Source organism: Sorex araneus, chromosome 11, assembly GCF_027595985.1.
Source record: "Sorex araneus isolate mSorAra2 chromosome 11, mSorAra2.pri, whole genome shotgun sequence".
Lineage (NCBI taxonomy): Eukaryota > Metazoa > Chordata > Mammalia > Eulipotyphla > Soricidae > Sorex > Sorex araneus.
The window spans coordinates 3204376-3229127 of NC_073312.1; the positions used below are offsets into that span (position 1 = coordinate 3204376).

A 24752-nucleotide genomic window follows, 5' to 3' on the forward strand; every position below is an offset into this window, starting at 1 on the left:
GGTCACGCTATTCCTCTCCATCCACTCCGGGGAGAAGATCTGTGCACAGTTAAGACGTCACACCAGCGGCTACAGCCCCAGGACACCCCACGGACAGCAGGTGACCAGCCCAGGACACCCCACGGACAGCAGGTGACCAGCCCCAGGACACCCCACGGACAGCAGATGACCAGCCCCAGGACACCCCATGGATGGAAGATGACCAGTCCCTGGATACCCCACGGACTGCAGGTGACCAGGCCCAGGACACCCCATGGACAGCAGGGACCAGCCCCAGGACACCCCGTGGATGGAAGATGACCAGCCCCAGGACACCCCACGGACTGCAGGTGACCAGGCCCAGGACACTCCATGGATGGAAGATGACCAGCCCCAGGATACCCCACGGACTTCAGGTGACCAGCCCCAGGACACCCTACGGACAGCAGGGACCAGCCCCAGGATACCCTATGCATGGAAGGTGACCGGCCCCGGGACACCCCATGGCCAGCAGATGACCAGCCCCGGGACACCCCCACGGCCAGCTGGTGACCAGGCCCAGGACAGGTGGGCAGCAGGTGCGCCAGTGCGTGGCTGGAGCCTGGTCACAGGCCTGCATACAGCAGGGTGGTGCCCCCGTCCTCGTCCAGGCCTGGCGGCTGATGTGCCACCATCGTCCCTCAACCCGACAGCGACCAGCAGGACCTGCCAGTGAGGATCAGGGGTGGGACAGACCCAGAGTGACAGGAGCAGGCGGAGAAGGTGCCCCAGGCAGAGGGCAGGGAGCGAGGCCAGAGAAGTGGACGCTCGGCAGAGCCAGGACACGGGCACAGGAGGGACAGAGCAGGGCCCGGCCGAGCCCCCCGCCCTCACAGACACTGCGGGGGGTGCAGGCCGAGCAGGAGTCCGAGGGCTGCGGGGTGGGGGGGAAGGTCCAGAGCAGAGTCTCGGGGTGTGGCCCCCACACAGGGTTCGGGACCAGCCCAGAACGTGTCGCGGGGTCTCGAGAGGGAAGAACCTGTGGTCTCGGGCCAGCCCTGACCGGCACTCGAACTCGGGGGGCCGCACACGAGGGGCCACACACAGGGGGCTGCACACAGGGGTCCGCACACGGGGTCCGCACAGGGGGTCCGCACAGGGGGTCCGCACAGGGGGTCCGCACACGGGCTCCGCACACGGGGGTCCACACACGGGGTCTGCACGCAGGGTCCGCACAGGCGCCCGGCTCACCTTGACCACCTCGCCGCCGGCCACCTTCATGAGCTGCCGCAGGTTCTGCTGCAGGGCGCTGGTGTTCGAGCGCCACTTAAGGAGGCCCAGCAGGTCCACTGCGGGGAGAGGCACGGTCAGCGCCGGCCTCGCTCCGGCCACCTGCCCCACAGCCATGCCCAGGCAGAGGGGACAGCGCTCCCGGCGGCCGTGCAGGGCAGCAGGGCTCCGGGGGAGACACCCAAGCAGCCAGAGGGGAGGCGTGGGGGTGCGTCACGGCGTCCTGAGAGGTGAGCCCGACCCCCACACACTCGCCCCGCCGTGCCCCGCCCGGCCCGGGCTTCCCCAGCAGGGCCCCAAGGCACCCGGGGGCAGAGCTGTGAGCACCGGGCATGGGCACTGCCGTAGGGCGGGGGTCAGGGCACGAGGCTGAACCCGCAAAGGGCCCGGGGCCGCCCTGGTCTGAGCCCTCCAGACAGGAGGGGCCGCCCCTTCCCTGCAGGCGCAGGAAGGAAGCAGCTCGGGGTCTCACGGAAGTGCTCACCCACACACCCAGGGCTCAGACCCAAGGCACAGTGTCCTAGCTGCAGTCTCCCGACCCCGTCCACAGGGACACGCCAGCAGCCAGGGACACGAGGGCGCCCAGAGCCCGGCCGGCACCCAGGACAGCAGGGTCAGGGGCACCGGACGTCAGGGGTTCCGGCCTGACTCAGACACTCAGGGGCGGGAGCCCCCGTGCACGGTGGGGGCGAGGGTGAGGTCCACCGTGCACGCGCAGCCCCCAGACCCGGGGAAGCGGGGCGTCAGCTGAGTCCCGAGACCACCCCAGCCTCGCAGGGCGGGGGGCCGCCTCCCAGGGTACAGCCGTGGGGGAGCGGAGGGGCTGGGGGGCTGCTGGGAGAGACGGGTCCTGGGTCCCTGTCGGACGGACGGCCTGGGGGGAGCCCCAAGCACATGGTGCTCTTTTTTTTTTTCTTTTTTGGGTCACACCTGGCGATGCTCAGGGGTTACTCCTGGCTCTGCACTCAGGAATTACCCCTGGCGGTGCTCAGGGGACCCTATGGGATGCTGGGAATCGAACCCGGGTCGGCCGCGTGCAAGGCAAACGCCCCACCTGCTGTGCTATCACTCCAGCCCCCACATGGCGCTTTCTGAGGCTCAAGTTCAGTGGACAGAGGGGGGTTGCCCTTGCTCGCCGTGGGGGCTGGCGCGGCATGAGAACACGCCTCCCTCGGGGGGGGGGGGCCCGCGTGTGAGTCCTGGCCCCGCCCCCTGTCCCTGGGCCCCAGTGTCGAGCCCAAAGGCCGATGTGACTCGGGAATAAAGAGAAACGGCCACAACCCCGGGGCGCAGAGGGCCAGGGCCCAGGATGCCCCAGGCCTCCACTCCCTGGAGGCAGCCCGCGCACGAGGAGGGCAGGCAGGCGGGCCTGGCGGGCCGGGTGGGCCCTGTCACCCCGAGCTCTGCTCGGACCCTACCCGGCACTCGCCCCGATTCCGCCTGGCACGGGCTCTCGCCACAGGCCAGCCGGGGAGACGCGGGGCTCGGCCTCCCGGGAGAGCTTGGTTCACACACCGTTCTGGGTGAGCTTGGTGGAGCACACGAGCGTGGAGATCTGGAAGGAGTCCTTGCTGATGGCGCAGCTGCCCAGGCTCTGCAGGCCCCTGCCCGTGGCCGAGTGCCCCTTCTCCTCCAGCTCGGCCTTGGTGGACGGCAGGCTCAGGTAGGTGGACGCGTCCTCCAGCTTCTTGGCCTCGGCCTGCGGGGGGCGATTCAGCTTGCACACAGCAACCCCCCCGCCCGCCCCCGCCCCCCCCACCCCGAGAGCGCCTTCCTGCTTGTCCCACCAGAGTTTCCGGGGCTGGTGGGGGGCACTTGGCTTCCGGACGACCCACCAGCCACCCCCTGGCCCCAAGCGGCCCCCGAGCTCCGCCGGGAGTGAGCCCGGAAACCCCAATAAATAAATTAAATTCAAACCAGTCTCTCAGTCTCTCCCCAGGGGGCCCCTCCTGTGTCCCCAGGCTGGCCCCTCGTCCCAAGCACAGGCCCCACCAAGTACACAACGTTGCCCTGGGCCCCTGGGGTGCCCCGGAGCCCCTGGCTCGGAGACGGCCTTCAGCCGTCCCTACCGCGGCTCTGCCTCTGCTTGGATGCCTGACTGGGGGGCCCAGCCCCCACTCCCCGCCGGCACCCCAGAGGGGCTGAGCTGCCCGGGGCGCCCCCGGCGGGTACCTTGTAGACGATGAGGTCGTGCTCCCCGTCTCTGAGCGTCGTCCCGTCGTACCTCATGAGCTTCACGAAGGCGAGTGCGAAGATCTTCTCGGACTTGTCCTTGGCTGCAAGAGAAACCCGCCGTCCGTCGCCACGGCCGCTGGGAAGGGCCCGGCAAGCTGGACTCGGAGACCCGGGACGAGGCCCCTCCGCCGAGCCCGGAGCCCGGCTGCCCTGACAGCGTCTCCCCGAGCGTGGACGGCCCTCAGGAGGCCCTGAGGGGCCGGGGGCAGGACAGAGCCAGAGACGAGGCTGGGGACGAGGGCTGGGCGGGGACTCCGGGCCGTCCAGCAGCACCAGGCCCAGCGCGACTGGGAAGGCTGGACCGTCCCTCCGAAACTGGCCGTCACGAGAGGGCAGACAGCGTCTTGTCTCTGCCACGCACTGGGCCGAGTCCCGAGCTGAGGGAGCGGCCGTCCTCCCCAAAGGGGGTGCTCCCCGCCCAGCCCCCCGGGAGCACGGCTGCGTGGCCCCCGGCCTGTGCCTGCCTGTCCACCCTGCTGGCGCAGGACCCACCAGTCTGTGGCCCCCATGAGGAAGCACTGGGGGGCTCCGGGGCGTGAGGGCAAGGGGCACGGAGGGCCCAGAGAGCAGGACACCCGGGGCTCCACCCGGGGCACCCCCAGGCTGCGGCCAGAGCTGGCCCCCCCAGAGCCAATCCCGGACAACCAGCCCCAGGCAGCGTGCCCACGAGGGCCCCAGCCCGGCCCCGGGACCGAGAGAAGCCGATGCCGGGGAAGCCCCAGACTGAGGGGGGGAATGGCAGCTTCGCGTCGAGAGCAGGCGTGAGTGAGCGTGTGCACACACGGATCATTTCTATCGGGAATGTGTCTCGCAGCCACTATTCTCTGAAGGGAGGGGTGGGGTGTGTGTGTGCGCGAGAGTGTGTATGAATGCACGTGGTGTGTGTCTGAGCATGCATGTCTGCATGTGGAACATGTGTGTAAATATGTGTGACGTGTAGGCGTGTGGGAGTGCATGTGCATGCATGTTTCATACATGTGTGAGAAAGTCTAGGTGTGTGAGTATATGCACACGTTACATACATAAAGCAAGTGTAAGTGTGTGAGTATATGCACATGCATCTTACAAACATGTGCAAGCAAGTTGTTGTGTAGGTGTGTGAATACATGCATATGCATGCTACACACATGTGTGAATGTAGATATATGCAAGTGCATGCATGTTACATGCATGTGTGAGCAAGCATAGGTGTGTAGAAGTACATGTGTATGCATGTTCCACACATGTATTAGCATGTGTGAGTACATCACATGCATGTTACACACATGTGTGAGCGAGTGTTGTGTAAAAGTGTGTGGACACATGTGTGTGCTGACTTCTGGTGGATGCCTCTCTCGGCCGCTCTCTGGGCAGGAGGGGCCCGTGTTTTTCACACCGCGTCTCCGGGCGGGCTACAGCGCCATTCATCAGGAAACTCAATAAGTGTTTGTTCCACTCGGGGCTGCAGCAACAAACAAGGCCGTTCAGACACCCCGGAAGACAAAACTCGGCGATTTGTCGGAGAAGCGCTGTGGGAAGGGTGGGCGGGGCCTGGCGGGCCAGAGGGAAGCGCCCGAGAGTGCCTCGTGGGGCAGCAGGGCAGGGAGGGGCTGTCACAGGGGACAGGGCGGGGCAGAGGCCAGCGAGGGACAGGCTGGGAGTGGCCTGGGTCTGCCCAGCTTCTCTCTGAGGCGCCGAGGACGCTGGGGAGTGACACGGCACAGCCTGGCTCCCTCGGGGACCCTCTGTGCTGTGCGGGCACTGGGCAGCAGGGGCACTGGGCAGCAACGGGACCAACGGCCGCCAGCCTGGCACAGGCAGCAGCGAGTCAAGCACGAGCAAGAACGGGACCATCTGCAGCAGGACCACAGCCCACGGACAGACGGGTGCCGGGAGCAGGGGAAAGGACAGACGGACACCCCAAGCAGGGCAAAGGACAGACACCCAGAACAGGGCCCACAGGACAGAGGGGTGCCCAGGACAGACAGACGCCCCGGGAGCAGGGCCCACAGAACAGACGGGTGCCCAGAATAGGGCCACAGGACAGATATAAGCCCGGGACAGAAGGACGCCTAGAACAGACGAATGCCCAGGAGCAGGCCCGCAGGACAGACAGACAGGCTCCTGGGGCTGAGCTGAGCCACACAGGCCCGTCCCCCCAAGCCCCGCGAATACACCGCCAGGAAGAGGTCTGCAGCCAAGGGTCTGTCCATCCCCCGCGGAGTGTCCACCCCCAGCTCACAGCAGCCATCGGCGCCGGAGGGTCCCACTGCCAGGCAGGACACGAAGGCCTCGCACAGTCCAGGTCACCCAGACCAGTCCCGGGCACAGTGGACATGTATGCGCACCCGCGAGCCGCCCCGGGGCCACTGAGGGGCCAGGACAGACGAGGCCGGCACCCGGCACCCCGCTGCCCGCCCAAGGGCAAGAAACCACCTGCCGCCCTCCCCGGGGAAGGAGCTGCTGCCGGCCAGCCCCAGGGGACAGCGGAAGGGCCGGGGCCACCCCTGGGCAGAGGAGGACAGCTGGTCCCCACTCCCGACCCCTGCGTGCCCAGCCTCAGGCGCCGTCTGCTCTCTGCACCCCAACACCCCATGGGCCTCACACGCGGGTGACTGACCCCGAACGCCCGCTTCCCCCCACCCCCCCACCCCGCTGGACTCCGCTCTGCTATTGGGGAGGGCGAGTCCCAGCAGCACCAGCACGGAGAGGCCACAGCTGCGACACCACCAGGCAGCTCCGCCCCGGGGGGATGCGGGGGCCCAGGGACCCAGGGCCACCCCGCCTCAGTGGACACTGCTGCGGAGGAAGGGAGTCCCCTCCAGGTGCCGCTGTCCACGCTGCTCTGGCCGCTCCTTCTAGAAAGTTCTGCCCTCCCTGCACGCCCCGGGGCACCGGGATGGACGAAAGGTCTGCGGGGAAGGAGAGTCCCGGGAGGGACACGGGGGCTGCACCCGGGCGTCCGAGGGCGGGGGGAGCGGGGAGGGCGCACAGGGCGGGGTGTTCCGGAAGAATCTAGGTCAGCGCTCAGCCCGCTGCCCCCCCGAGCCCCGGGGCGACTCACAGTCCTGTGAGGACCGGTGGCGGAAGGTGAAGCGGAGGTGGCTTCGGTTCACGTCCTCGATGGGGATGGCCACCTGGGGGGACACGGCACCTGAGCACCAGGCCCCGCTCGCACCCGGGACCCCAGGCCCCGCTGGCCCCCCCGCCCTCGCCCGCCTGGCCCCACCACACTAGGGACACGCCGGTTGGTACTCCCGGGCCCCTGCTCTGAGCCCCTCTGTCCTGGCGCTGCCCGGGGCCCCTATTCTGAGGGGCCTCGGGGGTCCCGCCCCCGGCTTCTCCGCTCTGGGGGCTCCTTCTCTGTGGCAGCTGGGCCAGGACCCCCCGGCCCAGGACCCCCCCGTGTGTGGGCGCTGGGGAGGCCGCCAAGCGCCCGCCCTGCAGTGCGTCCCGGATCCCCAGGCCTCCCGCCGGGCCGAGCCACCCACCCACGCGGCGGGCGGGCGGGGGCAGCCCAGGTCCCCTGCGTCTGGTCTCCACTCTCCCCGCATGGCTGCGGGCGCGAGCCTCATAAAACAGCCGGCGAGAGGCGCGGGCGGGAAGGCCGCGGCCATCCGTCTCCATGAAAGTCCTATTTTTATGTCCGAAAGCGGGCCGAGTAAATGGATTCCCAGCAGCGCCGGGCCGGTTCCTTAGCAACGCCGCCGGTGGCTGCGGGGAGCCCGGCGTGGGCGGCCCGGGGGGTTGGGGGGCGGCGGGGATTTCCCCGGGATACAAATGAGCACTTGGGAACGGAGCCCCGGGGAGCGCGCGCAGCAATGATACCTTCACGGTCTCGAACCAGCGCGGCTGCTTCACCTGGTAGTAGATGACAGACTTGTACTCGGAAATGGCGTCGTCGCCGGCCCCCGGGAAGATCACGTGCTTCGGAGACACGGGGGACAGGTCACTCGAGACCCCAGGAGCACCGAGGGGACGCACCCTCCCCCTGGACATGCCCCTGCACGCTGCCCCACCCCCGCACAGCCCTGGGGCACTGCGGCTCAGCACTCCTGCGGCCCAGCCCTAGGGCCGGGGGTGGGGTGGGGTGTGGACAGGCCCCCAGTCTTGTCCCTGGAGCTGCCCAGCAGCGACGGTCACTCTCCTCTGACCCTGGCCATCGTGGCGGGCTGCACTGAGGGCAGCCGGGACCACCGCGCAGGGTCCCCAGGTGGGAGCCGAGCCAACCGTCCCCCCCCGTGCCAGGCTGGCCCTCCGGAGCTGCCCCCACCTCAGACGGCAGCCACGACCCCCAGCCTCGAGACAGGCCTCTGCTCTTTGAAAGCTGGGGAGGGCGGAAGGGTACTCCCTAGCAGTGCTCAAAGGGCCCAGGGCACCTCAAGGTCAACTGGGCAGAGTCATCAACTGCCAGGGCGAGTATGCGGGTCGCCAGGACCACATCCACGGGCGCTCTGGGCCACGCAGTGCCCAAGACCAAACGGGGCGCTGAGTCCTGGGTCTACCCCGCCAGGGGGGCTCCGGGCACCCCGAGACACACACAGCTGCCCTGGAACAGCACTGCCGCACCCCTGCACCCCCTCGGCTGGCCTGCAGCGGGGGGCGGGGGGCGGGCGCCGCTGGACACTCACCTCCAGCCGCTTGCCCTCCTCGTCGTACACGGACACCGTCACCTCCACGTTCTTGGCCGTGGTCTTGCTCCCCTTGTCGAAGTCGCCCTGGACTAAGGTCACGTAGATATCGTTCCGGACGTCACCTGGGGGGCAGGGGCCTTGAAAGCAGCGTTTCCCGGAACGGGGGTGCCAGGCCCCGGGACCCCCAAGGACAGGCAGGTCCCGCCTCGGGCACACTTTGCCGCTGATTCGTTTCAGGGAGCCCCAGGCAGGCGCCGGGTGACGGCCTCCCTGCCACCTGGACTCGGCCCCCTCCCCGCAGAAGCCCCAAGGGCCATCTAGTGGCCGGGGCCTCCCCGAGACCCCCAGGAGCCCCCCCAGGGTGAGCCTCCGAGGGAGGAGCCAAGCAGTCGCCAGCCGCGAGCTGCTGGCGGAGAGTGAGGGGGTCCCGGGAGGGCCACGCTGTGTCCGCCGCGCCCACCCTCCCCCCACTGGCTCCGGGCGACGAGAGACCTTAAGGACCCGGGAGACGGGGTGGGGGGGGAGGTAACATGAAGGCTGTTCGCACCCTCTGGGTCGTGCTCAAGAAGTCCCGGGACAGACAAAGCTGCGTCTCCGACAGCCTGAACTCGCGAGCACAGGAAGCGGCAGTTGCTGGGAGTCCCAACCCCGCAGGGCGAGGCTCGCCCAGCCCCGGGGCCAGTCCCGGCTCGGCCTGACGCTTCTCTCTGAGGAGCCCAAGCAGGTCTCCCCAGTGCTCCCAACACGGCCCCTTAGTCCTTCCTGCGCCACACCCTGGGGAGGGCCCGAGGGCTGACCCTGCTGTCCTCTGCCCGAGCGGCAGGGCGGGACCCCCCGGCCTCGCCCCTCAGCGGCCCACGCGGGGTCACCAGCCTGACACCGCCTAACCGAGGCCCAGCGCGGAAGGACGGACACGAGCCCCCGAGCTCTCCACCATCCGGCACCGTCAGCCACAAGCACCTCATTGGGGGGCTAAAAAGTTTTCTGGGTGGCTGGAGCCATAGCACAGCGGGGAGGGCATTTGCCTTGCACACGGCCGATCCGGGTTCGATTCCCAGCATCCCATAGGGTCCCCTGAGCACCGCCAGGGATAATTCCTGAGTGCAGAGCCAGGAGTGACCCCTGTGCATCGCCGGGTGTGACCCAAAAAGCAAAAAACAAACAAAAAAAAAAGTTTCCTGTAACTGCAGCGGGTTGGTCTTGAGGCTGAACCACACAATCTGTTTAAGGGGCTTCAGATCCAAGGTGGGGCCGGCGTGATGGGGACACCCACGAGCACAGGTGCCGCCTGGGTGCCCACGAGCGGCCCTGGGCTCTGCGTGGGGTCACATCCTGCCCCTCCCTCCCGAGCAAACGCCCTTCCTTGCACATGCGCAGGGGGTGCGCCATGCTCCCGCACACCCACGCGGCGGGCACTGCCCCAGCCCTGCTGCCCGAGCTCCGCGGGCCTCGTGCCCATTCCCCGGGGCCAGAGGAGGCCGGGTGGCACCTTCAGGGCACAGGGCTGGGGAGGAAGCAGGGGGCGGCAGGAACTGCCCCCGGCATGCCAAGGGGGACGTAGCTCTGCGGGGGGAAATGGAGGTCAGGCCCTGCTGCCCACGCTTGCTGCCCCGAGCAGACCAATGTCCGCAGGGCACCGGCCACTCAATGTGGCCTGGAGCATTCTGTCTCCTGAGCCGTGAGGCCATGAGGCACCCGCCACCTCTCTGTGCACAGGAAATACCGCTTCGTGGGCAGGGAGGCAGGGGACAGCGGCCAGCCCAGACCGAGGGTAGGGGACAGGACAAGGGGACAGCAGCCAGCCCAGACCAAGGGTAGGGGACAGGACGAAGGGACAGCGGCCAGCCCAGACCGAGGGTAGGGAGGCAGGGGACAGCGGCCAGCCCAGACCGAGGGTAGGGGAGAGGACGAGGTGACAGCGGCCAGCCCAGACCCAGTCCGGGGTCTCCCTGCCTCAGTGGCTACAGCTGCTTCCCCACCCGAGGCTCACTCCCAAGGACGGGAACAGACAGGGAAGGCTGAGCCCCTCCGGCCCCCTCCCCCCGGCGTGACCTCTGAGGGGACCCGGAACAGCCGAATGTCCTCAGGACCCCGCCCGGACACGCACGCAGGTGCCTGAGTCCTACAGTGAACCACAGGCCCAACCGGGCCCCATCAGAGCCGCCCAGCCCCAGGCCGATGGCCCAGCCACCCTCAAGCCCACGCGGTGGGGCAGCTAGGGACGGTCAGGGGCCAAGACGCCCGCGAGGGTCACGGGTGGTCCCTGGCTCGATCCCTGCGGTGCTGACCCCGCCCTGCGCCCGCCCGCGCCAGGCGCGCCTACCTGGCATGATGATCTCCGGGAAGCCGGTCTTGCGGGCCACGGCCGTGGTCCTGTCCACCAGGTGTGGGAACTCCTTCCTGACCTGGTGGATATCCCCAGGGAGCAATTTCAGGGTCACCCACAGACCTAGGGAAGCAACGGAAGCAGGAGTCGGGTCACCCGGTGCATCGCCACACGTTTCCACAGAGCCGACTCCCGCCCACGATCGGCTCTGAACCCAGACGCTCACGCCTTGAAGAAGGCCGGGAGCACGGGGGGGAGAGGCGCTGGGGGACGGCGTGGGGGGCCCCCGCCCCGACGGACAGGAGGGCACGGCCGGGGACTCCTGCCCGCCAGCTCAGGCCCCGGAGAGGCTGAAGACCAGGCGAGGGGCGTGTCTGGCCGCGGGCACTGGGACGTCACACTCCCCAGACCCGCCCCCAGGGCGGCCGACTCACAGCCCCTCGGCCCCCAGCCCCACAGCCTAGAGAGTGACGGGGACCCCTGAGCACCGGCAGGCCCCGACACAGCCCCTGCCAAGGGACCCAGGCAGCCCCCGTCTCTGCAGCGGGTGTGACCCGAGCACCGTCTCCCGCCCTGCTGGCCAGCAGGACCCGGGACCACAGAAATACCAGAAGTGGGCACAGGGCAGCGGGCAGCGGGCAGTGGGCAGCGGGCATCAGGGACTGTGGGTCACAAAGTCACAGCAAGGAACGGGGCAGTGACCCAGCACGAGGAGAAGAGCCAAGTCCAGGCGCGTGGGACACCAAGGAGGGACGCACGCTGCCTGCGGCCACAGGCCTCAAGGGGGACGCATGCTGCCCGAGGCCACAGGCCCCGAGGGGGGGGACACACGCTGCCCGAGGCCACAGGCCCCGAGGGGGGGGACACACGCTGCCCGAGGCCACAGGCCCAGGACTCTGCACATGAACGTGCCTCACCCCCACACTAAGGGACACTCGGGGAAACCGAGGCCAGAGAGGACGAGATGGGGAGGGGTGGGTGGATGTGGTCAGCAGCATCGAGGCCAGAAAGGCCATCTCCCAGGGTCCCTGGCCGGGAAGGGCGGAGGTGGGCATGGCCGCTTCCTGCTGGGGTGTCACCTGGTGCAGCTGTGACAGACACGTCTGGGGCCGGGTGCTGGGGGGCTCAGTGTGAGTCCAAGGGAAAGGACAGAGCCAGCAGCAGGTCTGGGCGCAGACACGGCGCCCCTCACCCGCCCTGTCCCCAGAGGCCACCTGTCACCGCAGAGGGCGTCAGGGGCCCGTCGGGCCGCTGCCTTTAGGGCTGGGGTCGTCCTCACCTAGGGAAACCCAAGCGCCCCTCGGCCCACCGGACTGGCTCTTCGACCTTTGGAGACCTGCAGCGCAGCACTGGCCCCCGAGCCCGTGTTTGGACTCCCTGTTCTAGAACATTCTCCAGACTCATCCACCCCCTCCTCTAGAGCAAGGGGATGGAGACCTCCGTCACCGTGGCTTCACAGTCAACGGACCCTCGGGAACCCGACTGGCTGTCGGAGACACCCCCTTCCCCCCGGGGAGAAGCCATGAAGGTGACCCTGGGCAGGAGGCGGGGCCGTGGGGAGCAGCCGGTTCTGGCCGCCCCCTGGCAGGCAGGTGAGTGCCAACTGTCACCGCCCGTGGGACTGACCTGCTGCCTCTGCCAGCAGCAGGCCAGCCGCGGGAGGCTGTCAGCGCGGGGCTAAGGACGGTGCGGCCGGAAGGACGCACAGACAAAGCCGCGCTCACGGGCAGCGGGGGGCACGCGGAGAGGGGGCAGCGCCCACAGGCTCCGCCGGGGTCTCCGCGCCGGCCAGGCTCGGCCAGAGGCCAAGGCAGAGTACCGAGGGCCTCCAGCCCACTCGCACTCTCCAAACACCGAATGGCAGCTCTCGGCAACGCCGACACGGGCAACAACGGAACCCCGAGAGGCTGCAGCCAGACACACGGACACGCCAGTGTCAAAACACTGACCCGGGCATCACCAGTGGGACGGTCAGCCTCTTCACCACCGTCCTCCCCGCCACCAACACCATCTTCACAGCCTGACACACCGTCAGCCGCCACCGTCACGAGGACATCAGGCACCACCATCGCTATCACACACTCACACACACACACACACACACACACACCACCATCCCTATCACAGACACACATTCACTCACACACACACACACACACACACACACACACACACACCAGGCACCACCATCCCTATCACAGACACACACTCACACACACACATACACACACACTCACACCCCAGGCACCACCATCCCACACACACACACACACACACACACACACACACACACACACACACCCCAGGCACCACCATCCCTCACTCACACACCGGCCCCCATCACCACCGAGCCATGGTCATCACAAGTGATCACGAGTCCCCACCCTCTCCCCAAGGACACGGGATGAGTGAGCTCCATCACCATCATCATCGTCCTGCACACATGTCAACCACCACTATCACCAGCAGATCACACGTCATCGATCATCATGAACATACGACTGATGGGCACCAGCACCATCATCTTCATCCTCACCCTACAGTCACATTCATCCTCGCCAAACTCCACACACCTGAGACAGGGCAACAGTGAGAGAAATGCATAGCCCTGGCCTGATGTGTACACGCCCTGGCCCAGTGAGGACATACCCTGGCAAATGTGTACACGCCCTGACCCAATGAGGACATGCCCTGGCCCCCTGGTACACAGCCTGACCCGAGAGCATACACACCCGGCCCCAGCGGGTACGCGCCCCGGCCCGACCGCATACGTACCCTGGCCCTTGTGGTTGACTTCCTTGGCAGCAATGACTTTGTTAATGACAGTCTGGAGGAAGTCATTCTCCCCTGCCACCCTGGGTGAGAAACGGGATGACATGTTCAGCGGCTTGTGTCGAATGGCGTCGTCCAACGCGAGCCTGGAGGGCACGGGACGACCAAGACCACAGGAGACAGAGGTGCACAGAGACCCGGAGGCCACGTGACAAGGGGACACAAGAGACCATCGCCACCGAGTGGGAGGGAGCCATCGGGCCAACGCAGGACAGAGGACAGGGCAGGGGACAAGAGAGACAGGGGAGAGCATCGATCAGGCAAATGCCGAGCCACAGGAGAGCAGCCGACGAGGGGCCCCTCCCCCCTCGCCCCTGCTCCTCCACACTGGCCTGAAAGGGCGGGGCGGGGACCGGCGGGGGCCTTGGCCTGTTTCAGGGTCCCTGACCGTCCCCTGGGCGAGGCGGGCAGGGCCACCGCGAGACAACGTGCTCTGCTGGCCACTCCCCCCCAACCTATGCAGTCAGTGAGGTCCCTGGCACGTGGCCAGAGTGGCCGCGCCCGGAGAAGCGTGCCCCCGGCCTGTCCAATGCAGGAACAAATCAAACCCCCACCGCGAGGGGCCCGAGGGCGGGTCAGGAGCGAGGGACAGAAACTGCCTGGGGCCAAAAGAACAAACAGAAGCAGCAACACTGCGAAGACAAAGTCCAGGGGGCGGCAGAGGACGACGGGAAACGAGCACGGAACCCCAGGCGTGGGTTCCCAGGACGAGGTGACCAGGGTCCAGCACTCGTGTCCACTGCCCAGAGAGAGCCTGTGTCCAGCGACTGCCCAGGGGGAAGACCCAGGCCCATGCGCGGCTCCCTTCCCTAAAACTGAGCCGCTGGTGGAATAAATCAGTTTTAATGGAGCAAAAAACGGTTTCATTAGCCCGGCCTTTCCCAAACAACTGATCTCACTGCTCCTTTGGCTATTAAAATCATGCTGCTCTTTCGCTCCTCACGCCGCAAACATTAATCTGTGCACGCGCCTCCCTTTAATGGAGCAGGAAGTCACAAATTACACTCGGAGCTGAACATGTGACGGTATTTTCTGAAGTGGGTATTGCACTAAAAGACAGAAAAAGACGGGAGTGTCGCCCCAACGGCAGGTGAGCGAGTGCAACCCTGACCCCAGCCCTGACATCCCAAACCGTGACGGGAACCACCACGGCCCCAGCCGCCACGGCCGGTGTCCCAGGACACCTGAGGCCGACAGGGAACTTCAGCTCGGACCTTCCCTGGGCACCAAGAAACCCGCAGGCCCAAGGGACAGAGTAGCGTGTCCAGCAGCTACGGGGTGTCCTGCGTCTCGTGAGCAAAGGGACACCAGTACCACCAACAAAGGCGGACTCTGCCCACTCCGCCAGCCACCGTCAGGTACAAACGTCCCCCGTTCACTAAGGAAGCGCCAGGGTCTGCAGGCCGGGTGCTCGGAGCAGAGTGACCCCAGGCGTGAGCCCCACCCCCTCCCCCAGGGATGTCCTGCTCTGCGCTGCCCAACACAGGAGCCACCGGTGGCCCCGGCCCAGGGAACAGGGCTGGGACGGAGGAACGGGCTGTTTCATTTGATGTCACGTTCCTGAGTGTAAAAATAATGCTGGCCACTGGTCACCATATTGGACGGGTCACCCACGGAACGGAGCCCGAACAGGCCGTGTCTGGGTGTGGGGGGAGCACACACTCTGCTTTCCTGCCGGACCCTGCTAGAAGCCACTGGAAGACTCTCCTGCTCCCGGTCTCGGTCTCTACCCGGATCGCCTGCTCGCACCAAGCAGTCGCGCCCAGCTGGAGCGGGGGCACTCGGTGGGGGCTGGCTAAGGAAGGGGCCCTCCCCACGCCCCTCTCCCGGGGCCCCTCCCGCCACACCCACCGACAGTCCCCAGCTTAGCCCGTCGCCAACAGCTCAAGTTTCCTGTGGGAGTCTGGAGGAAACGGCCGAAGTGCTCAGGGCGCGGAGGAAGAGGTCAGGCTGGGCCTGCCCCGCCTGGTGCTCTGTCTGCTGAAGACGCAGACCCCAGGGAGCACTCAGCCCTCCGCCCCGACCTGTGTGGGGCAGTGCCTCGGACAGTCAGGAGGGACAGCTGCCCTCGACCCGGCCACTCTCACAGGCCCTGCGGCCGCCCAGCCCACCTGCCTGACACCAGCCGGGCTCGCCACCCTGGACGCGGACCTGCGTGGTATCTGCTCCCAAGCGGCGTTTCTCCCTTCCCGAAAGAATTCTCCGTGACTCTGCTGGGTTTTCTATTTAAAACCAGCAGCCTCCCGTGATGAATTTCCGAGCACCGTCTTTTAACACTCAGAGTAAATCAATTATGCAGAGAAACGGTCACACGCTGAGCAGAACTGTGATTCAGCGTGTCCAGAGTGATAAGGCAGGTGGGGATCCCGAGGAAAACCCCGGCTTCCGGGGCCGGGAGCCAGCTCTGGCCAGCGACCACGGGCGTGACTAACGTGCCGTGTGCCGGGCCGGTGACCGGCGGGACATTTCTCATGATTATGAGATGATCAATCCCTGTTGATGCGGAGCTTATCGACTAGTTATAAGGTAATTACCACCAACATCCGTCTCCCACCTCATAGCTGAGTGAGCGCTGGGCCCCGTACTTACGGCTGGAAGGGAATGAAATGCTGCTTATCTTCGTCGTCTACTTTTCCATTTATTATATCTGTGACGTCCATCACTGGGGACAAGAACAGAGCAGAGACCGTCGTGTTGAGACGCGCGTGTCAGAGAAACCAGCGTCGACGTCTCCGAAGGCGCCAGAGCGACAATGCACCCGGGCGGGTTCCTCACAGCCAAGTGCAAGGGCGGAGAGACGGCCCTCGGGAGCGGGCCGGGGGCTCGGGGACCCTCGTGCAGGCTCCCCGGACTAACCCCCCTCCTTGCACCCAGAGGCCCTCGAGGACCGGCCTGCAATGGAGCTGGGCGTGCGGCTGAGAGCACTGTCTAAGGAAGAGCACCCACCAGACACGGCGGGTACGGGTACGAGGAGCAGAGCTGAATCGGGCCCGACCACCCACGCGCTGACGGCAGCAGCTGGGGCGGATCACGGGCAGAGCTGGGGGGTGGGGTGGCCCCTGGATTTACAGCCTCCCCTAAGAAAACCATGACGGGGGCCGGGAGGGCTCAGAGCACAGCGCCACGGCTTCCTGTGTGGGAGCCGGGTAGGACCCGGCACCACAGTCCCCCAGGAGGGACCCCCGAGCACTAAGCCAGGAGTAGCCCCTGATCACCACCGACATGGCCCCGAAACAAAAACAAAGGGGATCGGGGCTGGAGCAATAGCACAGCGGGGAGGGCGTTTGCCTTGCACGCGGCCGACCTGGGTTCGATTCCCAGCATCCCATAGGGTCCCCCAAGCACCACCAGGGGTGATTCCTGAGTGCAGAGCCAGGAGTAACCCCTGTGCATCGCTGGGTGTGACCCAAAAACCAAAAAAATAAAATAAAAAAAATTTTAAAAAAGGGGATTTTTAAATAAAATGTCTAAACAGGGGCTGGAGAGACAGTGCGATGGGCAAGGCTGACTCCAGTTCAACCCCCAGAAGGACACATGCCCCCAGGCAGGGCCAGGAATGAGCCCCAGCACTGCGGGGTGTGGCCCAAATCCCCCCTCCTAACCCCTCAATAAAAAGAGAAACTAAAGGAACTAGGAGAGAGTCCAGTGTGCACGGGCTGGGTATTAAAAATATACCTACACAGAGGAGAAAAATTAAAAGATCCACATCAGAAGAAGCACAACAAGGACCCAGGAAAGATTTGGCGTCAGTTCTGCCGGTCCCCAGGCTCACGGCAGGAAACGTTCCCCGCTCCCCTCGCCGGGGGCTGACGGGCCACCGGAACAGGCCCGGGAGGACCTCGGGGGCCTCACACTCACACCTGCCCAGGGAGGTTGGGGTGCCGCCCAGTGGGCTGTGAGCGGCCCCCCAGGCACAGCCCGGACCACTGAGCAGGAGGCACGAAGGACAGCGGTGCAGGGAGGACACGGCCACTTCCCAGAGGGGACAGCCAGGTGACCTGCCGTGCCCCAAACTGGCACAGCCGAACTCCCCTGTGTACACACTCCCGCCTGTCCCGGGCACGGGGAGGGGCAACAGGCCGGTAGAAGCTTGGGGCCCCACATGCTCACAGGAACAACTCCCCCGAAGGAACCCGACAATGGAGCACTCAGGAAGGGATGCCTTCCCCTGGGAGTACTCAGGAGGATGGGACACCTGTTCCCGGGAGCACTCAGGAGAATGGGACACCTCAACCCAGGAGCACTCAAGAGGAAAGGAGGCCTCCTGGGAGCACTCAGGAGAAAGGGACAGCTCCCAAGAGCACTCAGAAGGAAGGCACACCTCCTCCCAGGAGCATTCAGGAGGAAGGGACACCCCCAGGAGCACTCAGGGGGAAGGGACACCCCCAGGAGCACCCTGTGGCCGGGAGCACTCAGTAGGAAGAGGCGACTCCTCCCAGGAGCACACCCGGTGGGGCTGCGCTGCCCCCAGGCCCTTGGTCTGTTCCCTTGCCCGGAAGTTGAGGGTTCCTGCTGCTGTGCTCAGGAGAAAGTGGGGCCAGGCCCAGCCTCCCCCGGCCAGGGGGCCACCAGGGCTCCGGGACAGCAGCCGGGGCTGAGCCTGCCCAGCTCGAGGACCCACTGGGCGAGCTGCCTGGGCCCCGCGCAGCACCCAGACAGCAGCCCGCCCGCCAGCCCCCGAGGTGCGGGAACAGTGGCCCCTCTGGCCCCACTGTCCCTCCTGGAGACACACACACTCAGACACATACACACACACGCACGCACACACACACACACACACACACACGTGCACACACACACACACACACACACACACACATACACACACACGCACGCACGCACGTCTAGACCCGGGTCCCCCAGCGAGCACCATCGCTCTGCTCCTTCTTCCCCAGCCTCCCTGTGGGCAGGACCCATGGGTGTCCGTCCCCCCCCCCCCCGCCCCGGGCCAAGGCCACCCCAACAGGAAGCTGCCCGGGGCCTGGGCCTCCGCGTCCAGGACACCCGCCCACTCGGAACCACCCCACGAGGAACCAAGAGACGAGTTTCTCTCCGGCAGAGACACTGGTCCCTGGCGAGGCCGCGGGGGCCGCGGGCAGCTTCTCGGGGCAGGGGCATGGGGGGCGCGGTTACCGGCCACGCCGAAGGGCCGCCGCAGCCCCGAGGTCAGCTTGCGCGTGTTGCTCTCCCGCAGCTCCATACGGCCCACGCGCACGATCTGGCACACGAAGCTGATCTTGTCGCGCTTCAGGTCTTTGCTGCCGAGGTCCTGGAAAGGACGAGACTCGTCCACGTGTGGCCCCCGACGGCCCCCGACGGCCCCGGCCCAGCCCGGCCCGGGCAGCTCCGGGCGGTGGGCGGAAGAGGCAGGCAGGGATTCACTCATCCGTGCGCCACACACAGACACGACGGCCACCGGGCACGGGGGGAGCCAGACACACGCTGCGGGGTGGGGGGGTCTCTCTCACCGAATCCCAAGGTCGCGGGGGGCTCACCGTGAAGACGGCGCGCAGGTTGTGCAGCCGGTCGATGTCCTTGGGCAGGCCCGAGCTGGACCAGCGCACCAGGTAGTTCTCGCTTCAGAGAGAGAGAAGAGCCCGTCACGCGGCTAGACAGAGCCCCGACACCTCACACGGGCCCCGACGCTTCCCTCCTCCACCGAGGCCCGGAGTCCCCACACCCGCCACGTGACAGCAGGTGAGAAAGATGGGGACCCAGGATGGGGGGTTAGGGCGCCCACGGGGTCCTGAGCGCCACCGGACAACCAGCCACGGGCCAGGTCTGTCCCCTCTGCCAAGGGCTTCTCAACCAGGGACCAGGTGGCCCCAGGGGAGTCCAAGGGGCTGCAGGTAAAGTCACTTCAATGGGCGTCCTGGGGGTCCACAGCACCGTTACGGGTCAGAGGAAGGAAAAGCGGTGTGGGGCGGGGGTTCAAGTGAGGAAAGGCAAGAAACACAGACTCAGACGCCCGAGGACGGAATCCACCATTCCCGGGAAACGTGGAATAAAGGCTGCGTGTGTGTCCCAGGGCCCGTGGCAAACCGAAGAGGAACTAAAACACGGAATCCTACGCCAAGGATGACCGAATCCCCCGGGGCAGGCCGGAAGGCTGCCCGGTGCCCGCCACAGCACCCCGAACCCGGGAGGCGGGGCCGCTGCCCACCGACCTGATGAACCTGGACTCCACGGGGTCGTAGAGCGACATGAGCACCTCTGCGTCCTCTCCGATCTTACAAACCACGTTCTTGAGGTTGACGAACAAGGCCAGCGACGGCGTGGCCGCAAACCTGGCCTGCCGGTTGATGTCCATGTTCTGCTTCTGCGACTGCAGAAGAGAAGGTGGCACTGACCGGAGCCGAGCCCACGGCCGCCCCGGGCCCCTCGCAGCCCACAGAGCCGGGCGGGCCCTGAGTGGCATGGGGCCGCTGTGTCCACACCGCCCCAGCCTCCGTGGGCTGGCCCGAGTCCCCGGAGCCAGCTCTCAAAGCTGCTTCCCGGCGGTGCCCGAGACCGGCCCGACCCCAGCAGACACGCCAAGTTCAGGCTGACCAAGAGCCGCCCCAGGACAGGGGGCACCACCCCATTATCCCTGACCCGTCAGAACCGACCCTCCACGGGCTGGATTCACCCTGAGTCCTCACGGCCTCTCACCTACAGGCCAGGGAAAGGCCGGGGAACCCACGGCTGCCTCGGTGATTCCAGAACGTCCACCGCGGCCAAGGCACGGCAGGCCTGGGGCCCAGACACCCCTGGGCGACCAGCACCAGGGACAGCCCGGGTCCAGCCCTGCCCACCTCGCCACTCTCCTGCCCCTCCCAAACAGTGGCCACTAGGGTATCCACTGCGGCCTGCTGGGCAGCAGGGCACAGGGACAGCTGTGAGGGCCCGACTCCCCCGGGTGGGGCCCCCTGACTCCCCCTGCGAAGGTCGGACTCCCAGCAGGACCTCACAGGCATGCATGCGAGGGTTCGACTCCCCCAGGCAGCCTGTTCTGCCTCAGCCGCGGGTCTGGACCGTGGCTACGGCTGACAAACGTCCCGTTCCCGCGGCGGCGGCCGGCCACTCACCTTCTCCTCCTGCAGCCTCTCCTCCACCTGCCTCGAGGCGATCTCGTGCGCCCGGAAGAGGCTGATGGTGCTTGTGAGCTCCGGGTCCAGGATGTTCCCGTCTTCATCTCTCACGACCAGGTCCAAGTCCAGAATTCTAGGACAAGACAGAGACAGGAGTTCAGGGGTACGAGGCAAGCGACACCCCCGCGGGCAGCAGGGTCGCCCCTGCAGCCTCGCCGAGCGGGAGGACCCTTGCCGGGAGCAGCGCAGTGCCCGCCTTCTCGGAGTCTCAGCACAAGAAGGAAAACACACGTGACTGTTTTCTTCTATTACAACAATAGACGAGAAATGTGACAGCGCTACAAAGCCCAAATGCTGCTCTGAAGTTTGACATGACAACAGCTTAGAGCAAACAACAGCACTGCAGCACTGTCGTCCCGTTGCTCATCAATTTGCTCCAGCGGGCACCAGTAATGTCTCCACTGTGAGACTTGTTACTGTGTTTGGCATCTCGAATACGCCACGGGGAGCTTGCCAGGCTCTGCCGTGCGGGCGGGATACTCTCGGTAGCTTGCCGGGCTCTCCGAGAGGGATGGAGGAATCGAACCTGGGTCGGCCGCGTGCAAGGCAAACGCCCTACCCGCTGTGCTGTCACTCCAGTCCAGAGCAAACAAGGCACAGAGCTGGAGCAATAGCACAGCAGGTAGGGCATTTGCCTTGCACGTGGCCGACCCAGGTTCGATTCTCAGCATAGGGTCCCCTGAGCACCGCCAGGAGTAATTCCTGAGTGCAGAGCCAGGAGTAACCCCTGTGTCTCGACGGGTGTGACCCAAAAAGGAAAAAAATAAAAAACAGAGCAAACAAGGCACAAAATGTGTGCACATCTACATGTGAGTGTGTGTATACAGCACACATATATGTGCTTGCATACAGGTAGGCGTGTATGTGCTAAACATACACGTGATCGTATACACACTTATACACCATAGCAACACATACTAGTACGTATCGCACATGCGGCGGGAGGGAGAAGCTGGCGGTCACGCACGCCACAGCCTCTGACACCTGGGCACAGAACAGCTGGAACCGCACACACAGCATCAAGCACTCCTGTGTCCAGGTGCTGCACCGGGGCCGGCCCGAAACAGGCAGCGCTGGCTGCTGAGTCTGCCCGTCCGTGCAGGGAGACTCACAGGGCAGGCACGGGGGTTCCTAGGGAGGAAGGCCTGGGCAGGGCAGGGGCGGGACGGGCTGTGCCCCAGCCTCTGACTTTGTCTGGGGAGTTTCCTTCCTGCCTTTAACAAGTCCCGAGAAGCAGAAGTTTCCTTCCCAGCCTCAGACAAAGGAAGGAGCCCAGAGAAGGCGGAATCCAGTCAGAGATGGCTTCCACGGGGCCCTCAGCCCGCCTCAGCTCGGCGCCAGCCTCCCTGATGCGGGCTCACACCTGCTGACGCGCGGTCTGGAGGCCCGCCAGGGGCCGGTGGGCTGGCCCCCCACCCCGACACCCTGACAGCGCCGTGGGCTGCCCCTTTGGAGTCACTTAGGAAACCTCGCTGCTTCCCCTCTAATAGCGACTAAGCAAATTCCACGCTGGCAGCAGGCCGCCGAAGGGGCCTCGTCAGCACACGAGGGTAAACAGGCCGATGTGAAGCGGCGTCAGCGGCCTCTGCTCTGCGTGAAAACAGTCTCAGAAGACGCGATGTCTGTGGGGGGCCGGGAGGAGCAGAGGCATCTTCTTAAAACCTTTTAAGCTCTCATTACTGTGCTCCGTAACAGGCCTCACTAATGAGGTGAAGCCCTGGCTTCCCAACACTGGTAATGCTCGTCTCGGTGGGGAGACCCCGCTCGTGGGAGCCTCGGTCCCACCGGGTGCCACGTGTGGGAGGGCTGTGCACATGTGGGTGTGGCCCGCTGCTGTGGGCGGGGTCTGTGCAGATGTGGGTGTGGCCAGGTGGTGTGGGCGGGATTAGTGCGCGTGTGGGTGTGGCCAGGTGGTGTGGGCGGGGTCTGTGCAGATATGGGTGTGGCCAGGGCTGTGTGGGCGGGGTCAGTGCATGTGTGGGTGTGGCCGTGTGCTGTGGGCGGGGCCAGTGCCTTGTGGGTGTGGCCCGCGGCGTGGGCGGGGTCAGTGTCTTGTGGGTGTGGCCAGGTGCTGTTGGCCGGGTCTGGCCCTTGGAGGGCAAGGGCGGGTGCTGGCAGGGCTAGGGTGGGAGGGGCAGGGGTGGTTCTGGTACTGGCGGCCACAGCTAATGACGTCAGGGAGGGAATGCTCCTGGTGTGGGCGGGGCCACAAAGCCCTTGGCTCTGGGCAGGCTGACCAGTAGGCGCCTCTGGCCTCCCAGGAGCCGCATCTGCCCGCCCCGCCCTGGCCCCGTTCTGCAGGGGAGAAGATCAGCCCGTCTCGCCCACAGACGGGGACCCTGAGCTCAGAGCAGCACAGACCCGGGCCCAGAGCACAGCTTCTGAGCTGGGCCCTCGCGGCAGAGCCCTGCTCTTCCCGAACGCCAGTGCCCACTGCCCCTGACGTGGCCGGCTGGGGTCTCCGGGGCACTCCAGAGCACTCAGGTGGACTGAATCCAGACGGGTCCCCTCGGGCAGTGGGAACTGAGCCCAGGAGAGGTCCGAGGCCAACTAAGCACCTCTGGAAAGGGCGTGCAAAGGGGCTGAGGCCTGATGGAAACAACATACCAAAGTGTGCATGTGTGTGTGGCTGTGTGTGTGCACGTATGTGTGTGTGCATATGAGTACACAGGCACTTTTCCTAGAGGAAGAGGGCCCATAATCTCAACCACATCCTCAAGTGGCTTCCAGGAAACCCCTAACGCTGTCTGCGCTGCGAGTCAACCTGTACAGCTCTCTTCTGACGCCGAAGAGAGCGGCCACCGCACATCCAGCACCCGGCCCACAGCAGTCGGCCGAGGCCCGCGCTGCTCGGGCAGGAAGCCCACCCGGGAAGGACCGCATTTCCTGTCATGGCGGCAGATCCCCCTTGGAAAGGCCTAACTAGATTGTTCCGTGACTCAATGAGCTTCGGGGCCTTCCTGCTGCCAGACTGAGCAGGTGGTTTCCGAGTCTGAATCCAAAATACAATACTCCGGCAGAAAATAAAATCCGAGCTCTGAGAGTGGGGGTACCTGGGCAGGGGGAGGGCCAGGGCGTCACGACACACCAGCAGATACCTGCGCGCAGGAGGCTGTGGCTCTGCGGGGGGTGGGGGCGGGGGGGCGCCTTCTCCTGACTCGTCCCCGTAGAGGCCCCACCTCTCACAATGCTGCCTTGGAGAGCTGGCCCACTGGGAAGCGAGAACGGCCACAAAGCCGGGCGAGTGGGGTCCTGGCTCTCCGGAAAGACGCTCTGGCTTTCCCGAGGGTCCCTCTGCCCCGTGGCCGGGATTAGACCCTGAGCTCTCCGTCCTACTGGGGGAAGCCAGGCTGGATTAATGCCACGCGGCTGGCCATCAGTCACGGTGGACGCGAGGCTCAGACGGGCACCGGTAGCCAATGTCCAGAACACCCCCGGGGACCGCCGGGGCCTGTCCGAGAGGCTCTGGGCAGGTCTGCTCTCGGCAACCAACATCCCTCTGAAGGCTCAGATGTGACCTGGCAATCCCACAGCTACGGGGGCTCCCAGCGTCAGAAACTCCTGTAGCACAGGCGGGCCCTACGGGGGTGGGGTTGGGGGGGGCAGACCAGCCCCGAGGCACCCGGGCAGCGGGGGAGGGGTGCTGTGCTCTCTCGGTGGCCATGGGCCCCCAAACACATACAACCCAATTTCCTGGCGTGGACGGGACGTCAGAGGGAGCGCCAGGATTCCTGGTTTGCAGTCTCTGCACCGCCCCCCCCCGAATTGTGTCAGCTGTTGGGGGAGAGGGGGCACGGATGTCCTGTGACCCTCAGAGCTCTGGATCCCACATTAAGAGGCCAGGAGCTTGTCGTGTGTGAGAGACCTCGTGTCTGGGCTCCAGGTCATCCCAGTGGGCAGGAAGTAACAGTCCTGGCGTAGGGGGCCCTGCCCAGAAGAGGGGAGACCCCAGGTCCCCAGGGGCAGCCCTGGGCCGAGTTTCCACACAGACTCAGCAAGCGAGAAACCAGGAAACGCCTCATTCCGGACCGAGATTGAAACCAGGCCCTTGAGTGGATGTTCGGGAAAAATGCACTTTCTGACCAAACCTTTCCCTCTCCTCCAGGGCCACCAGTGCCGTCACCGGGCTGGGTCACGGCGGCGCGAGTTCGTCCTTTCAGCAGACACACCTGTTCCCGTAGTCGATCTTGGCCGTGACCTTCTTCTTCAGCTCCTTGAGCTCGTCCTGAGGCAGGGTCCCGGACAGGATCTGCGAGCGCCACTCCATCAGCTCGTAGATCATGCGGCGGACGCTTCGGAACATCTCCCGGTTGTCGTGCTGCGAGAGAGGCCACGCGCCAAGGCTCCACGGCTGTCCCCGTCCCAGTC

The 24752-nt window shown here is 65.9% G+C and overlaps 1 protein-coding gene across 3 annotated transcripts in view; it reads right to left on the reverse strand.

The window, feature by feature from the left end:
- DOCK1 (dedicator of cytokinesis 1) overlaps window positions 1-24752 on the reverse strand; it is a 270057-nt gene that overhangs the window by 209988 nt on the left and 35317 nt on the right. For 2 of the 3 annotated variants that reach the window (XM_055119526.1, XM_055119525.1), the window contains exons 6-19: window positions 24554-24702; window positions 20322-20457; window positions 19422-19579; window positions 18750-18831; window positions 18388-18523; window positions 15844-15916; window positions 13198-13340; window positions 10420-10545; window positions 8094-8218; window positions 7291-7389; window positions 6527-6599; window positions 3421-3524; window positions 2764-2947; window positions 1210-1307 (exon numbers count right to left, since the gene is read on the reverse strand). In XM_055119526.1, coding sequence (XP_054975501.1) covers window positions 1210-1307; window positions 2764-2947; window positions 3421-3524; window positions 6527-6599; window positions 7291-7389; window positions 8094-8218; window positions 10420-10545; window positions 13198-13340; window positions 15844-15916; window positions 18388-18523; window positions 18750-18831; window positions 19422-19579; window positions 20322-20457; window positions 24554-24702 — 1686 coding nt within the window. The remainder of the gene's footprint in view (window positions 1-1209; window positions 1308-2763; window positions 2948-3420; window positions 3525-6526; window positions 6600-7290; window positions 7390-8093; window positions 8219-10419; window positions 10546-13197; window positions 13341-15843; window positions 15917-18387; window positions 18524-18749; window positions 18832-19421; window positions 19580-20321; window positions 20458-24553; window positions 24703-24752) is intronic. The other variant, XM_055119527.1, reaches the window with a different exon arrangement.